General features: G+C 30.5%; 3 protein-coding genes across 4 annotated transcripts; all 3 read right to left on the minus strand.

The window, feature by feature from the left end:
* Positions 1 to 5844: 5844 nt before the first annotated feature.
* LOC110821809 (chaperonin CPN60-1, mitochondrial) lies at positions 5845 to 10816 on the minus strand. The gene is made up of 18 exons (XM_022051759.2): positions 10609 to 10816; positions 10468 to 10492; positions 10242 to 10373; positions 9466 to 9625; positions 9097 to 9272; positions 8904 to 8999; positions 8434 to 8538; positions 8206 to 8292; positions 8037 to 8126; positions 7840 to 7920; positions 7663 to 7731; positions 7428 to 7505; positions 7233 to 7328; positions 6972 to 7071; positions 6789 to 6892; positions 6441 to 6546; positions 6267 to 6345; positions 5845 to 6180 (listed from the first exon to the last, which is right to left on the minus strand). The coding sequence occupies exons 1-18, from the start codon at positions 10644 to 10646 to the stop codon at positions 6078 to 6080; spliced, it is 1725 nt and encodes a 574-aa protein (XP_021907451.1). The 5' UTR covers positions 10647 to 10816; the 3' UTR covers positions 5845 to 6077.
* Positions 10817 to 12471: 1655 nt separating this feature from the next.
* Positions 12472 to 13478, minus strand: LOC110821793 (two-component response regulator 24-like). Its single transcript, XM_022051740.2, has 2 exons — positions 12882 to 13478; positions 12472 to 12793 (listed from the first exon to the last, which is right to left on the minus strand). Exons 1-2 carry the CDS (start codon positions 13095 to 13097, stop codon positions 12620 to 12622), a joined length of 390 nt encoding a protein of 129 aa, XP_021907432.1. The 5' UTR covers positions 13098 to 13478; the 3' UTR covers positions 12472 to 12619.
* Positions 13479 to 15147: 1669 nt separating this feature from the next.
* Positions 15148 to 16298, minus strand: LOC110821808 (two-component response regulator 24-like). Of its 2 annotated transcripts, none has more exons than XM_022051758.2 (3): positions 16142 to 16298; positions 15576 to 15872; positions 15148 to 15497 (listed from the first exon to the last, which is right to left on the minus strand). In XM_022051758.2, exons 2-3 carry the CDS (start codon positions 15855 to 15857, stop codon positions 15324 to 15326), a joined length of 456 nt encoding a protein of 151 aa, XP_021907450.1. In that variant the 5' UTR covers positions 15858 to 15872; positions 16142 to 16298; the 3' UTR covers positions 15148 to 15323. The 2 variants fall into 2 exon arrangements, with proteins under 2 accessions (XP_021907450.1, XP_021907449.1); XM_022051757.2 differs by lacking the exon at positions 16142 to 16298 and adding an exon at positions 16001 to 16100.
* Between the last annotated feature and the right edge of the window lie 1642 nt (positions 16299 to 17940).

The raw sequence follows: 17940 nt of genomic DNA on the forward strand, positions 1-17940 counted from the left end.
CCCTCCATTGCGTACAATCATATGCCTTCTTCTTTGCAATTTTTCTGTTGCCTGCTTGAGTGAGAAATGTACAAAAATCTCAACCCTCAAAAATTACTGCTGCTTCTCAAAACTTACTAGTTTTCAATTCGGGTAAATATTATATTTATTTCTCTTCATAATATAAAGATAAGCTTGTCATCGTTTTTATAAGCAAGTAATATAATATGATGGTAAATACTCTTTCTTTTTTTTTATTTTTACTATAAGGCTAAAAATATGTGGATGTGATTGCATTTGATGGATTTTACTTTTCAAGAAGCATAAAGCAGATCCCAGATGAGATTTTACTTGCGTGGACATTAAATAGACAGGAGTAGCCAGGTGGGTCCTGCTATCCCTGATTTAGCTGTGAGAACATGCATGGATGGCAGTGGATGTCAACTAATCAAGATTAATAAATATTTACAGAAATTATTAAATTAAATAACCCACAGCAACTTCTTTATGATTACTTTTTTTTTTTTTAACTCACACTTTTAATTGAATATTTAATACTTAACTAATTACTTTTAATTTTTAATATATTTTAGGTATTTACATTGAATATAAAATATTTTAATTATTAGAAAACATTAATGTGATATTGGTGTATAAATTATTATTATTTTTTTATTTTTGGCATTTGACGTTAGATTGGGTTGTTGGTACGTGATGATTGAGAATTAATTAATTAATTAAAGTAGTGTTTTTCTTTTAATTAACATTTTTCAGTTTGTTTATGTTTGTTTATGTTTGTCAGTGGATTATGCCAGGTCTAAGGACCGAATGTTGTGGATAACTGTACTAAGCAAAATTAAATACTTAATTAGAAATAATCATTGCATGCAATAATTTAATTGCTGCACGCTAATGCCTTTTTTATTATTATTATTATTTTTTTTTTAATATTCAAGGAGAAAATTGACAATTAACGGTAAACCGTCTTCTAATGCAATTAATTAAAGTTTAATTTATTTAATTTTTTTAAAATAATTTTTCTCCGTAAAAAAGCTGAGCAGATCCATCGTACCCTTTGTTTGTTTTTGTTTTGTTTTTTTTGTTTTTATTTTCCCTCTCTCTCTTTTTGTTGTACAATCAGATTAGATCAGAAGATTGGGAAAAGGTGGTACTAACCCAAAATGGCTAAAGTTCAAATTTATTATACTCATTAATAATTAACATGTTCTGACTTCATATTATTGAAGTCTTAATTTGTAAAATTTTTATTCTTAAATATAATAAGATTAATTATTGAATAAGTATTTGAATTATTTTAGTTACTTAATAGTAAAATTTATAATTTCTTAACAATTAGATCATCATATTTTGGGTTTTATGTTAATAATTTTAAAAATATTATCTTTTTATTAATTATAAGATTAATAATTATAAGTAAAATATAAAATTAACAAATGAATAAATCCAAATCAGTAATGGAGCATAATGCTTTTACTTTTTAACATTTCCAACATCTTTTCTCCCTTTTTTTTTTTTTTATAATTTTTTCTAAATCAAGTGATTTAAAAATGTCTTTTTGTTTCTTAATTAGTTTAGTGATTATGAATTAAACAGAGTTAGTGTCATGTATTTTAGGAATATAAATAAATTAGCATATATAATAAAATTTAAAATATATAAAATCATACTTACAAAATACGTCAACTTGTATATATATATATATTTTTTATAAAAAAAAATGTAATAGAAGAAAAGTATTAGAGACTAGTTGGAAAGAATAATGTTGAAGGGGTGGGACGGATGAGGAACATTTTTTCTCTCTTTCTACATATGCACTGTCCCTCTATTTTCAAGCATATGCTATGTCTACTATTTTTATTTATTTATTCATTTTCATTATTATATTATATGCTCTCTATCTCCTTGATTTTTGTTTTTTCAAAATATTTTATTACGTATTATTTTAACCATCCCCTTTTCTCTGCAAAATTTATCTTTAATTTCTTCCATTTTTTCTTACCTCATTCATTACGATTATACCCATTAAAACAAAATCTATCTTACAAAATTTCAATATTCACCAATCATTGAATCTGCCCTTTTTTTTTTTTTTTTTTTTTTTTGGTTTTTAAAATTGAGTTTTGTATGTAAAATAAAATGAAACTGAATTAATGATTGATGGGAAGGAGACATATATTATAAGAAGCAATTCTTGAAAATGGACCATATATATACTCCCATCTCATTACTCTTGTTTCCTCCATCATTATGCATTAAACTACTATATCTTTCTCTGTCTGTCGCCCCCATATGCAAGCTATCATTGTTTATGGCCTATATATATATACACACACATATATATACAAATCTTATACAGCAACTATCTACTACCTCTAATTAATAGTATCACTAAGATCATATATTATATAATATTGTATTAACCACATTTAGCTTCATTAGTCGAGAAAAAAATTGTTACAAATAATTCTAGTGGATATATATGTATATTAATGTGCAAATTAATTTTCTTAAAAATAAATAATGACTATTATGATTATTATATAATTTGATGAGATTAGTGGATGGTTATTTGAGGAAAAGTAAATTGCATCGTAAGGCGCGAGGACGTGGCACGGGTTGAGCGTGCCATGTTGGCTGGTTAACCGACAAGTCGGGTTCCATGCGGGTGCGGGTCCCACTTATCCTCTCTTCCACCCACCACTTCCCCGCCTGCACCCACATTATCCCTCCCGACCCCCGAACCCGACCCGACCCGACTCGACTCTGACTCCATTTTGCCTACCAAAACAAACCGTGAAAGTGACACAAATTGAAAATCATTCATAAACATGACCGTATTTAATTTTTGTCAGAACAAATAATTATACAAACTGATAAGGAAATATTATATATATATATTTTTTAATTTTTTATTTAGATATTTATTTTTTATTCAAAATACATTAGTATTAATTAATTTTTAAGAATTAATAGCATGTGCAAATATTTAATAATTTTAAATATAATTACAGATAAAATGGTGGATCTACACTATCAGTAATTTATAAGATCCATGCAATTATTATTCTTAATTACTAACACTAAAAATTAAATTAATTTACTTTTTTTTTTTTTTTTTTTTTATCACAAAGTTCAAAAAACAAAAAAATACATTTACAGTCATCGGGAATGAAGAATACAACATATATAGGATCGAAAAACATATATATATATATATATATATACACACACACACGCACACTGCATTTACAATCTATTATAACAAATTGCTTATGAAAAAATAGAAAATAATTATTCGCAAAACAGAATAATAATATTATGAAGGTTTTCTTCCCTCCTCATATTTATGCACTCTGTTAATTGACGGAGTTTTCTAATCAATAGATACAAATTATACGGTGAAGTCAGCAAAATTTTTACCCTGCATTTTCTACCTCAATTTTTACCTCGCAATTAGTCAGAAATACAGCAGCCCATCACCATAATTTCACGTAATTTCAATTTTGATTAAAAATATAAAAATTATTTTAGATATAATATAATATAATATAAGATGAGGCATCAATTTTATCGAAAAAGGAAAGTGAGAAGAAGGAAGATGAGGTATCGGCAGAGAGAGAATGATGGTTGAGCATCAGGTGACAGCAGCAGCTGCAGGCAGGTTGACCGTGAAAGTATACTATAACCATAACTATAACTATAACTATAACTATATATATATTTGGTAATTTGAAAGATCTGCAACATGTGAGATTCCATTCGTGTGTTTTCATGGCATTTACAGACTGATAAATGCCTTCTATGTCTAAAGGCATTGAACTCAGTGTATGGTCCATTATATTATTACACACATACATACATATATACATATACATAAATAAATATATATATATATATATTCAAACAAAAAACCCTACAGTCTTTTACTATATATATGTAATGTTAATTTTTTTTTTTTTAAAAAAAAAAAGATAAAAAAGGCAGATGATAGACTGCGCTGAAGTTGTAAGTGGAAGCGAGACACGATGAAGTTGTGGATAGGTAATTTGAAGATATTATGTAATTAATTAAGAGTACATACCAATAATTAGTGATAGTGACAATATGTAACATCTAACCTAACCACTAACCAAATTTATTGAATTTTTTTTTTTTAATAAAAAAGGTGAAAGCGATTGTTGACCAGTAAATAAATATATGTCACCGACGAGAAAAGATAATAATAATTCAACTTTTGTTGACTCTGATTTTTTATTGATCCAAACACACCATTATTCTAATCTCTCAGATAAGTTATATATACATACATACTGCAACAAGTTGTAGTGCATTGACAGGTCATGTGGGGGGGAAAAAAAGCACTTTCTAATTTTCACTTTTTGAATTTTATATTTAATTATAACCCATTTAAAATTGTAATATAAAATTATTAACGTCGTCTAAATTTGATTTTGGATTTCCAGGAGAAAAAAACAAAAAACAAAAACAAAAACAAAATAATGTTCACGTACTTGATTTATGCAGTGGTCCAATAATGGATACACGTACCTGTACAAACTCTTAAAAACATCATCCCTGCATTTATTTCTCTCACATATATCTATCCATCTATTATACAAATAATTCTTAGCAGATAGAATACTAACTTTTGATTACACACGAATCTCATCTGCTTGCTCACACACTCTCTCTATTATATTTTAATAGAAGTAGATTTCAAGTACCATGTGGTAATAATTTCTGCATAAAAAAAAAAAAAAGTACCACGGAATATATATATATATATATAAAGAAAAAGAAAAAAGAAAAGGTAGCGTGGTGTAAATTGTTCACCCAAAAAAGTCAAATCTGCCCCCTTGTGTATCAATGTTTTTTGTGTTTTTGGATAATGAAGAGCAATGTAAATTGATTAGTGCTCGATTTTCTAAGTCAAGAACACCTCGAAATCAAAGAGCATGTAGTACATAAAAGAATACTACCGAAAATCCAAGAGGATGCAAAGTTTGACACTTTAGAAATTCATTCTCTTCGTATTGATTTTGTGTTCTTTGTCCCCAGATTTTCAACGAGTAACCACGGCTCATTCTCAAGTTTATCTTTTTCGTTTTAGATTTGCCACTGTTTAGTAATCGTGTCTAAAAATCCTACAAACTCCACAAGTGAGAAAGTTGTTTGTATGGGCTGTTTGTATTTCCTTTAAGTCTAGTATTTGTCTTGTCTGCTTGGAGATTTATGACATGGCTTGTTCTCAGATCTCTCATGATGAAAGGGGGAATCTTGAATTTACTAGTGAATTGATTGACATATTCACGTACAATCTGCACCACCATGTCAATTACTTCCTTTCTCCCTTTAAAGTATATCTATCAACATTTCTTTGTTCTTTATTTTGACAGGAAAGAAGTCCTTCCAACTACTTTTTATTGTTTGATAGAGGAAAAGGACAAAGGGAACTGATAAGAAGATGAATAAATGTTGCATGAAGTTTTGTTGGCTACTCATTGGCGTATGACCATGGATGGTTCATAGCAAAATTAGGCAAACATTAATAGTCGGAAGCAGAAACGTTCTTGTAACTTCAGCTGTAAGATTCTAGAAAAATTCTTTTAGTACAAATGTTATTGAATAGCATATTTTCCTTGGAAAAAGTGACGAGGGGTTTCCTTCAGTGGGAACAAGCATTTTCGATCGGCTAGGCTCCAAATGAAATGGGTTAAATTTGGGTAATCAAGTCTGGTATCATTGATGGGTGTTGGAATTTTCAACGGGTTGGAGCTGAAGGGAAATGGAATTGATGGGCGCGTTGGATTGTTTGGACAAAAATAATAATAATAACAGAATAAATTGGACAGCATAGATTTCCCTTGGTATAGATGCTCAATAACTGATCTGAACTTACAAAAAGTATTGACCCCCCAAGAATTACACCGTCCTTGAGGGAAAAATTAAAGTATAAACAAGAACTGAAATCGAAACCAGTTGGAAGGACTAACCTACTTTTTCTGTTCCTCATCTGTTTACACAGCTCAAAGAAGAAGCTGCTGGTATTTGCAGCATCATCAGTCCCATAAGCTAACCTAATATTCCATTCCACCCATGCCACCGGCCATGGCTGGAACCTCCTCCTCCTTTGGAAGTTCAACCACAATTGCCTCAGTTGTAGTCATTAATGAAGATACACTGTATAACACCAAGTAATTATCAGATGTGCTTCAATCGAAGACCTAATAAAGCTTATGGTTATTAACACATTCTTCCGTTATTACCTTGCAGAATCCACCAATGCGGTCCTTATGACTTTCAGGGGATCAATGATTCCTGCCTTTATCATGTCTACATATTCACCTGTAACAATAAGAGAAAGAAACATTCTTACCCGTGTTAATGAGCCGATAACTCTTGATGCCCTTGCTTATTATTTGTTTTGAAACATGACAAACCTTTGGCTGCATCATATCCAAGGTCAGGATTATCCTGTTCCAACAACTTGCCAACCACAACAGCCCCCTCAACGCCAGCATTGGTTGCAATTGTGTGAACTGGCATCTGCAGAAAAATATACACTCAAGAATTTCAGACATTTTTTTTCAAATAAATTCATCAGCGTTTTTATAAATATTAGACTCATCAACGAAGAACTTTGGCTCACAAATATCCACATTGAAAGGATCACTCGAGATTTTTAGCATAACACTAATTTCGTTATTTCCTTGAGCTAGCCAGAAGAGTGGCTCGGGATTCAATGTTTGATCACAAAGAACACAAGGAGAATAAAGAAAAGCTAGAACCTTAAGGGCATTCTGGATAATTTGAACACCAATCTTCTGATCAAAGTTTGCAGTCGGCAATTTTTCCAGTTCCTTGGAGGCATAAAGAAGTGCAACGCCACCGCCTACAATAGGGCTCTTGAGTTACTTTTAACAAGGACAGTCTGGAAATAAAACATGGGTTATAACCAACAAAAAGCTCACCAGGGACAATCCCTTCCTCAACTGCAGCCTTGGTAGCATTTAGCGCATCAGTTACTCTATCCTTCTTCTCACCTACTTCTGCTTCACTGGCGCCACCAATCTACAGTGAAATATACTTCTATTAGCATATTGTTTAAACACTTATTACTTAAACAGTCAGAAGCAACAACAAAATGGTCAGCAGAGCTCAGTAATGATTCTACAATACTCCACCCACACTGAGAAGAAGAGATGGTTAAAGGATTGTTAATGGAACCCAACCTTCAATACTGCAACACCACCTGAGAGCTTTGCAAGACGCTCTTGTAACTTCTCCTTATCATAATCAGAGGAGCTTGATTCAACTGCAGATCTCAGCTGCAACAACAATGCATGTGATAAATCAATCTAGACAACAAAACACACTAAACTCTCTACAACAGATATATATACTACATAAAGTCAATCAAAACAAACCTGCTCGCATCTTTCTTCAATGGCCTTTTTATCACCAGCCCCATCAAGGATAACAGTGTCATCCTTTGATATTGTAACCTATAATTGCAGCAGAGAATAGCACAAATAATGAAAATCAATATGAAAAATAAAATTAGCATCTAGTAATTTAAAAATAGACTCATTTATTGAATTTGTTAGGAAAAATAACTGTTCAAGTATGAAAATGGGCAAGTACCCGTTTTTGACATCTTACCTTTTTGCACGTGCCAAATGTTTCTGGTCCTATGTTTTCAAGGTTCATCCCAAGCTCTTCACTTATCACCTAATTGTTATTACAAAGACAAAAGGAACAAGAACACATATATTTTCATTTCACATGACATAAGTGTGAATGAAAAATGAAAAAAGAAAAAACTTATAAAGAACACACCTCGCCTCCAGTGAGAACAGCAAGATCCTGCAGACCAGATTTCCTATTTTCTCCAAATCCAGGAGCTTTGATGGCACACACCTCCAAGTAATTTCCAAACAATGAATTTTCATTATTTAATGTCATAGTCACTTAATCTACATAGCTTTTTAATAGTCAGAGATAATTTTCATACAGACTAAAAAGCATAAGAATACCTTGATTCCAGCACGAAGCTTGTTTAGAATTAGAGTTGCCAGGGCTTCACTTTCAATGTCTTCAGCAACAATCAGAAGGGGCCTCTGCGTCTGAGAAAACAACATTATTAGCAACTAACTGAATGGTGAAACAACAATCTTTCGCTTTCCACAAGCAAGGATTGCTTACCTTCAATGTTAACTCTAGTACTTTCACAATGGCATTCAAATTAGATATTTTCTTCTCATGGATTAAAATGACTGGATTTTCTAATTCCTGAAGAATTAAAACCATTAAAGCGTTAAACTAACACCATTTATGAAGCAACACTGCAAGAACTAAAGAAGAAAAACAACAACCAAACAGGTCAAGTAGCATAACAAAAAATATGATAATGTGTGTGAGATGACCACTTACACATTTTTGGGTCTTTGTATTTGTAATGAAATAAGGAGATATATAGCCTCTGTCTAGCTTCATTCCTTCAACAACCTCCAATTCATTGTCCAAGGTTTTCCCATCCTATAAAGGTTTTTGCAAGGAGAAGAAGATTCACATACTGATTAGTACCTGTAACCCATCTGATTCTGATCCTAGTGAAAGCAGTTTATATCTTGTCGATGTAACAGAAAATGCAGATATTTTAACACTCATTTGTGCATTCTCCCTGTAAGGTACAGACCGCACCATGCCAAATCAACCAGTATAACAACAAATAAAACCTAAGAGTAGAATCCATAGTTTGCACATATTCTCAAGCAGAGGCAGGGAACATTTCTCCCCAGACCAAAGATTTTCCCAAAGAAAATGAAACATTAAGCAATTTTCATTGAGCATATATATAATCCCGGTGCTGATAAAACCAAAGAAAGCTGAGATGAACTCACAGCAATAGTGATAACACCCTCTTTGCCTACTTTCTCCATTGCCTTGGCTATGAGCTCACCAATTTCTCTTTCTCCATTTGCTGATATTGTTCCCACCTTTTTATGAAAGGTTCATATCAGTGAACCATAACCCATAATACCACAACAATCTGCCCTCATTTCAGGACAAGAAAAGGACTACGTAAAGCAAAACCTGTGCTATTTCTTCAGATGTGCTGATCATTCGCGCTCTGCTCTTCAAGTTGGTCACAACAGCATCAACTGCCATTGTAATCCCTCGTCTTAAGTCCATGGCATTCATTCCAGCTGCCACTGATTTGCATCCTTCAGTAAATATTGCACGGGTGAGGACAGTTGCACAAGTGGTGCCTACAAGGAGGTATCATAAGTTTGACATCAGTATCACTTTTCGTCTCTAGAAAATCTTTAGTACAATGTTAAGAACATGCAAAACTACTGTTTTTAGAGAAAACACATCAATGTCAAACACAACAGCACAACAGAAGTGAAAAAAGAAGTAGCTTGATCTATGAACTTCCTATTTCAATGTTTAAATCCTGACCATCGCCTGCCACATCATTGGTAGCATTTGCAACCTGCTTTACAAGGCTAGCTCCAACATTCTTAACTTTATCTTTGAAATCAATGCTCTTTGCTACAGTAACACCATCTTTTGTCACTTTAGGGGCCCCAAAACTTTGTTCCAAAACAACATTACACCCCTGCATAAAATGAAATGCAATTAATGAACTTTTGTTGAAACAATCTTCATATTACCTCAAAGGCTTCAATGACATTCCATTTCAACAAAATATTGCACAAATAGAAGAAGGAAAATGTTTTTAGCACCCCAAACCAATTACAGATTTAAATGTCAACCGTGGACCTCAACAACTGTAGCAAGAAGATTTAGATACACCTATGACACGGTGGAAGGATGAAGAAATAGACACACAATAACAAGAACTTTCGAAACGGAAAGAAAAATATAGCCGAATGCAGAACTTTCATGTCTTCCCAAAATACCATGCATCTCAAATTCCTCGTTGTGGAAGGATGCAGTTTGTATAAAGATCATAGTAAAGTACAGCAATAAAGCTGCTACAGTCAGACTGCTGCAGAAACACCAGGAATTTCAGGAGAAACGATCGATAACAAAGCTCCAGTGCAGTATAACAAAATAAACAGCCTCATTTCCGTTTCTCAGAAAGCTTTCTAGTTTTACAGCAGCCATTGCTCCAAAACTTTATCTTCCAACAAAACTAAAGCACAAGTATATTAACAATAAAAAAGTGAAAATGATAAAACTAACGCATTAAGGATGACTATATGACATACTTTGGGCCCCATGGTCACTTTAACTGCATCAGCAAGTTCCTCAACACCTTTAAGCATTAACGCACGAGCTTCGACCCCAAATTTGATGTCTTTTGCCGCATAGTTTCTGCTCCAATTCAGTCGACTTCCAATCTGAACAAAGTGAAATTTATAAATTCAGATAAATTTCCAATTGAATAAACAACCCAAATGGGAAAACCTGTCACTGAGAGAGGAAGAAGATCACCTGCTGAGTACTATTCTTAGTCAACCTGAATGGGAAGACACCAACAAAAAATTACAAAAATGAGACAAACCCGCATAAGAAAACAAGGAAAAAATTCAACTCTTTTGATTATAATCCTTTTGAGGAGTAAAACCTTTTTACCTAGCTTTTGAAGCGAGGCCAGACGCAAAGCGGTACATGTTCGTGAAGTTGCAGAAAATGATGGACTCGAGAGAGATCGCACTTGGGTTTAGGAAGGGTTTAAAGAAAAGAGTAGGAAGAAAGATGAAGACCAAACAAGGGGAACGTGCGATTTTGACAAGGTCAAGAGCTCAGGGTTTTCGGAGTTCACGGTGGCATTAGGCTGGGTTTGGGCCTTTGATTTTGGGGCAGGAGGCTTTTTAAAATGAATATTATACATGGTGATCCCATTTCATATATTAATCCCTCAAAACTTCTCGCATATATTATAACATTTATTATAGTTGCAAATAAATTCGATTAAAAGAAAATTCATCCAGCTTGATAAAATGATATTATATTTATTTTTATAACTTATTAAAACAACTATAAATACACAATTTATCCATATTAAACTAATTAATGTAGCTTATACTCACTTCATTATTGGTAAGTTTATATGATCAAAAATATTATTATATTTATGTAGATTTTTATTTTTATGATTATAAAAGTTTGAATTTTTAACATTTAGATTTTATTTTTTTACAAAAAGATTATAAAAAAAAAAAAATTTAACGAACACATTCTTTTGAAGGTAATATATGTATGCATTGTAATTAATAACAATAACTTTTTGTACAATATTATATGGTTATTATTATAAGAGAATTATTTTTAACGATTAATCTCTAACGAAACGAAAGAAATATTTTTCATTATTAGTATAATAGTCTCTCTAATTGTTAGAATATTTAAAAAAAATTATTGAATTCTTGCCTAAACTTAAGAGATACGTAAAAATATTTCTTTAAATACTCAAATTACTATAAAAATAAACTTTCTTAAGATAGGTATATCTTTATTAAATTTTGAGTAACATAATAGATTATTTTCGAATTTAACTCTTTTAAGTTGAATAATAGATAAGATAAATATAAATAAATAAAAAATTAATTCAAAAATTAGATTTCAAAGATCTTAGTTAAAAAGTAATATTAATGTAAATCAAATTTGCAAGTTTTTAAACTGAAACTATTTTTATTTATTAAAAGCTATTTCATACCATAATTTCAAATAAACATGCTTGTTGAAATACTTTTTAATCATAGGAGACTTAGTGATAGAATTATATACTTTAAAAAAGATGCAACATTTACTTTGCTATTACAAATTGCACATAACATAAACAAAATAAAATTTTGATTACACTCATTTCTTTTTGAAGACACATAAATTACGCACTTATTTTTGCCTTTGCGTTTATGATAATAATGCGAAATTGGAAGACTTCTTTTCAGACATTTTTTACTGTAATCTTTTACCCATATAAAAAATTTAGTTTTGTAAATTCCAAATTCATATTTAATTCTACATTACATCTCTTCGATAATTTTTTAAAAAAATTTTATCGAACAGAAAATAGCAAGTATCTTAATTTGAAATAAATTTATCATTTTGTATCTCTCTTAATTTTCTAACAAATTTTAAATTTATTTTCTCTTATAATTTCTACATAGATAGATATTCTGATACTTAATTTTATTCGCAGAAACTTGTAATAAATAAAATTAATTTTAACAACTTTGATATAGTTTATAACTTTCATAATATATATATATATATATAAGAGTAACATTTATTATTTTAAAAAAAATTCAAATTTAAAAATATTTTATTTTCTAATCATTTTAATTGGTGTGACCCAATATAAACATATTTTTATAAATAAATAAATAAATAACAAAATAAAAGAGAGAAATAAAAAAAAAATCAATTCGATCAAATCCAAATCTATATGTCTCCATGCATTGGGGTGGGGGGAAGAGAATCATACAACATTAATTAATGCTAAAAATAGATGTTATTAAGAACTTGAAATTAAAATTAAACGATCCAAGCATATTGTCTTAATACAATGAAAATTAATTTCTTAAACATAAAGAATTTAACTGAAATTACTAAATCCTACATCTGGGTTAAATATCGTAAATTAATTCAACTCAAAGTTGTTGAGGATGGAGACGAGTTTAGCCTTGGTTAAAGGCTTCTCTTCGTAGTAATCAAGGCCAGCTTCAATGAACTCCTGTCTCTCCCTCTCCGAGGACGAAGTTGATACTCCAGCAATCCTGCTTCGAATCCCCATTTCACGAAGCTTCTTTGTTGCCTGCACCCATCATAAACCTCCATTAATATATATCTGTATACACATTAATAGCATATAATGCTTAAAAGTTATATAGTATAGTATACACCTCAAGACCATTCATGACAGGCATTTCCATGTCCATGAGAATCAGATCAAAGATTTTCCCAGCAGAATACAGATCAACAGCTTGCTTTCCATTAGCCACCATCTCAGTTTCGATACCCAGATTGTCAAGAAGCTTCTGGTGAATGGCTCGGTTGACCATGTTGTCATCCACAATAAGGGCTTTGATCTTCATCTTCAACGATTCTTCTCGCATCATCGTCCTGCTATACAGTCTCTCTCTCTCTCTCTCTCTCTATATATATATATATATATATATATATGTATATGTATATAATGACAGCAGGCGAAAGAGTAATTGGTTTAGATAACTAGAGTGAGTTAGTGAATTAGGTCGAAAGAAGATGCTTTTGAAAGGAAGAACGAGGGTTGATTATATAGAGAGGCTAATGAGACATATATTGCATGGAGTGATTTCATGTTGGGTGCCGCTGGTTTTAAAAAAAGCTGCAGTGGAAAAAGTAGCGAGAGGATCATTTAACTGGGATTGTGTTGAAAATCACAAGATCATTAAAGTCTGATTCTATTTCCTCCTTTAGGAGAATATCTAAAGAACCCTTTCTCTCCAATACTAAAGTTTTTTTGCTTAACAAAGTATTTAATCAAGATCTTAATCTTAAACGATCATCTCTCACTCAAATTCTTTATTATTATTATTTTTTTCTTAATTTCTTTTTGTCTTTTTAATTTTTGGATATTGCTTGATTTACTTTTGTGATAGTGGTTTCTAATAATACATAATTTCTGAAACGTTTAATAGTAATTATGTTAGATATCAACTTTTCTTCTCTTCTCCTGGTTTGGAGCTCTAAAAAAGAAATGTATCATCTGGGTAATACGTAATATTGTTGAATCTAATCCCTTAAATATCTGCTACGACATTCTTTCTAATTCTGACTCAACACAAAACTTTAATTCAAACCATACTCATTTCCTTTTTATTAGCAATAAATTTGGTAGTCTTGTTGATTAATATGCCATATTTAGATCATCATTAACTCGTCTAGATCATTTACAGTGTCCATTTATTTGATGATCATACTATATATATCTAAAGGTTTGTCCCAACTTGTTCTAATTTATTATTAAATTATTTTTTTTTAACATGTCAGTACTAATTTAAGATTTCTTTTTTTTTTTCGAATGTTATAATAAAATAGAAATCATAAAAAAAAAAAAATTCATGATGAAGTCATATATATGTTGGCAGGTGATACATTATCCAGATTAATTAAATAACATAAAAATAAAAAAGGCATTTAAAGTTGTGATTAAACGTTAGCAGATAAGGGTTTGAAATTTAGCCTATTATAAGGTGTACAATATGAAGATTTTGTGTAAGAGAATCAATCGATAAACAGAAAAAGTCCAATAATGCATAGAGAGGTAGTAAATGATATTTTCTATCATCTATTTCAAGCTTATATATATATACACACACACACACAAACGTATAAAGTTTATGGAATGTGACAGTACTGGTTAATGAGAATTTATTTTCGAGATATATATATATATTTTATTTAATACATATATATTTATGTTTAAAATTAAAGATAACATATTATTACGAAGTTTTATTTGTTATATGATTTAAAGTTGTACTAGTATAAACCGAGGTGGGTTTTTTATTTTTTATTTCATAAAAGTTTAAGAGTCAAGTCTCAAAATATATAAGTTCTATTATGTAATTTTTTTTTTTTGAATATTTTCAATCTTATAGGTTTGATTTATGTTCTAAAATCTTGAAATTAAACTGACCAAATAACCATTTTAGTTTTAATGCTATTAGTCATATATTAATATATATATATATATATGTATATATATGATACATGTTGTATTTTATTTTAATTCTAAAAATATATGTTATATTTTCTTAACTTATTGGTTTAAGAGTTAAACGTTTCGACCCAATTTTAATTTTTTAAATTGAATGATAATTTAATTAATCGAATATATAAATTTTATTAGAATGATAATTTTAATTTAGAATTGGAATATATGAATTTTATTTAGAATATATATATATATATATGTATGTTTTAAATTTTAATAAACTTTACATAATTTGCAATATATATTGTTTAAATTTCGTGAAGAATTTACATATGATCTTAACTTTGATCACTTTAAGTAGAACTTTTGGTCGTCATTTTTATTTAAATTAATATGAATTTGGGAATTATTGTTATATAAATTTTAGATTTATTGCAAACATATCCTGAATTTAAATCGCAAAGAGATAATAACAAAAATAAAAAGACTCCACTTCATTTATGACAGCAAGCAAACATAAATCTTAGTTCAAAAAACAAAAACAAGCAAACATAATTCAAACAAACATAAGATACTGACGAACAAAACATTTTATTGAAAAGCAAAACAAACAACAGCGGAGTCATCTTCTTGGTCCATGCTTTACTCACTGCCCATCAAGCTCCTTCAGCACCTCAACCAGCTTCTCGAAGTCCAGAGGCTTCTCGTTGTAGATGTCAGCTCCGGCAGCCAGAAACTGCTCCCCGACTTCTTCAAAAGGATAACAACAGACAGCCATTATCTTGCAAGTTACTCCCATTGCACGGAGCTGCTTAGTAGCCTGGCCATCACGAAATATGTCATATGTAGAACATACCAAACAAATTAAACCAAATAAAATGAATATCTTATTGATTACCTCAATGCCATCCATGTCTTCCAGAAACTTCTCAATCAGAATGAGATCAACAGATTGTCCTCCTCGAATCAACTCCATTGCCTTCGCAGCACTTCCCATAGTTTCTGCACGAACCCCAAAGTAACCAAGAAATGCTTTCTCAATCTTACAGGAGAACTCATGTTCATCAACCACAAAAGCATTGAGCTGTTTGTTTTTCAACTTGAATTCCGGCAGTTCCACACTCGGCCTTCTCCTGCTTGGAGCCGCAGCACTTGTCACTGGAGCACTTTCGCTTGCCATTGCTTCAAAAAGAACCTGCATCAACAACAGAACTTTATCAATGTCCCCTCCTAATACTATTCTCAGATATGACTGGCAAGATTCCTAAGTAGAGGAAACCCTATTAACACAAGAAAATGGAAGGGGTTGAAGAAGAAACATACTTTTATAGTCATTCGAATAATATGTACATGAAATAAAAATGGAGAAAGATCAAATGAAAAATCTTGAATAAGGAAGAGAAAAGAGAGCTGCTATATCCTAATGTTTTCAAACAGTACAAGCTGAAGTATAAACAGACTTACCCAACTAAGTCTTTGAAATTGAAATGATGGTGCATGTGAGTTTCTGCTCTTGAGCTTTTATAGTGAATGTAGAACAAAGATTTACAAATCAGCTGCGATATCCGGTGGGCAAAGTTCACAGGAAGAAGCTGTAAGAAGCGAAAGACACGGAAAAAAGTAGCTGCAGATATGAGCTGTGATAAAGGAGAATCTCAAAATGAGATTCATGCTTTTTTTGGATTGTAAATTAGATTTTCACGCATAGCTGAGGATCTCTTGCATTAAAAGAAACTGATTCGGGATCATAAGTATCACTATAAGAAACGAAAGATGCGGAAAAAAGTAGTTGTAGATATGAGTTGGGATAAAGGAGAATCTTAGAATGAGATTCATGCTTCTTGTTACCAGTAGATTAGATTTTCACGCATAACTGAGGATTTCTTATATTAAAAGAAACTGATTCGGGATTATAAGTATCACTGTAAGAAGCGTAAGATGCGGAAAAGAAGTAGCTGCAGATATGAGTTGTAATAAAATAGAATCTTTGAATGAGATTCACGTTTCTTATGACTTGTAAATCAGATTTTCACGCGTAACTGAGGATTTCTTACATTAAAAGAAATTGATTTAGAATCATAAGTATCACGAGACATATATAGTTTTTGGATATTATTTTATGAAAAATGTTAAAAGTATAAAGAATATAAAATTTACAAACAAACCGATAGATCAACTTATATAAATAGAAAAATGTGAATTATCCATCTTCACATCATCAAATTATAAGCAATTTTTGTAATATTTTTATAGGTAGAATATTACTCTTATTTAATATTTGCCTCCCTAATATACTATTTATTTGACACATTTAATAGAAGGTATACTAAGTATATCACGAAAGAGGAAATTCATGATTATAAACTTTGAAGCTAGGTGATTAATTCAGATTAAATTGTAGTTGGTATATCTAACAATATGTTTTACCACAAAGTTTCAACGTATAGTCGTGTACTACCTATATGTCGCACATCTTTGCACTTTACTGTTCTAGGGTTTTTTCTTGGGAGCAATCTTTTGACATGAGTGCTTTTCATAGAAAGGGAAAAAAAAGTAACTTATATAATTTATTTTTTATTTTTAGTTTAGTGAAAAATAGGTCATTCCAAAAGTAAATTAAGCAAACAATAACTCCAATGATATGTAATGGAATTCATAACATCCACCATACTTGTAAGCCTGATTCATTTAGTTTAATTCTTTTTTTAGTTTGTTTTTATTCTTGATGGGTAAAATTAAATTACTGTTTACATATTTTTTTTCTTAAAGACAATTTTCTTTACATTGAATTTCGTGGTAATGGATTTTTATTTTATTTATTAATTTATTATTCACTAAATAAACTTTGACAAATCAACCTAATTTGGACTTTAAAAAAATGTTTTAAAAAATATTTTTCCCAATTTTAATACCTTTCATTTTACTGCTAAACATTATGTAATATTAATCCACCGATCTACTAGTCAATGCAAGCATAAATAAACAGCCTACACGAGAAACCTAGGGAAAAAATCACAAATCGAACAGTCGCAGTAACAAAAACAGGAGAATACGGAAGTTGTCCTTCCCCTTTACAACCACATATTTGAATTCTCATTTATAAAAAAAAAAAATGTATATGTAAAATAATTAATTAAACTGGTCATAAAATTGATAAAATTTGAATGTTATTGTTATTTAAATTTTTCTTCTATTTTTATTGTATTCATATTCTAGAAAATTAGAATTTGAATTAAAATCTCAAACGTAAATACAAATTAATT

The sequence above is a fragment of the Carica papaya genome, chromosome 3 (genome assembly GCF_054855325.1).
Source record: "Carica papaya isolate Zhongbai chromosome 3, ASM5485532v1, whole genome shotgun sequence".
Taxonomy (NCBI): domain Eukaryota; kingdom Viridiplantae; phylum Streptophyta; class Magnoliopsida; order Brassicales; family Caricaceae; genus Carica; species Carica papaya.

Bases quoted from the DNA above. Each gene is read 5' to 3' on its own strand.
- LOC110821809 (XM_022051759.2), bottom strand. From the start codon at position 10,646: ATGTACCGCTTTGCGTCTGGCCTCGCTTCAAAAGCTAG. The intron at 8,539-8,903 runs GTGAGTTCATCT...AAACCTTTATAG, and splicing joins AGGGTGTTATCACTATTGCT to GATGGGAAAACCTTGGACAA. The intron at 6,893-6,971 runs GTGAGCTTTTTG...GCCCTATTGTAG, and splicing joins TGAGGAAGGGATTGTCCCTG to GCGGTGGCGTTGCACTTCTT.
- LOC110821793 (XM_022051740.2), bottom strand. From the start codon at position 13,097: ATGATGCGAGAAGAATCGTTGAAGATGAAGATCAAAGCCCTTATTGTG. The intron at 12,794-12,881 runs GTGTATACTATA...TGATGGGTGCAG, and splicing joins CTGTCATGAATGGTCTTGAG to GCAACAAAGAAGCTTCGTGA.
- LOC110821808 (XM_022051757.2), bottom strand. The intron at 15,498-15,575 runs GTAATCAATAAG...CGTGATGGCCAG, and splicing joins AAGACATGGATGGCATTGAG to GCTACTAAGCAGCTCCGTGC.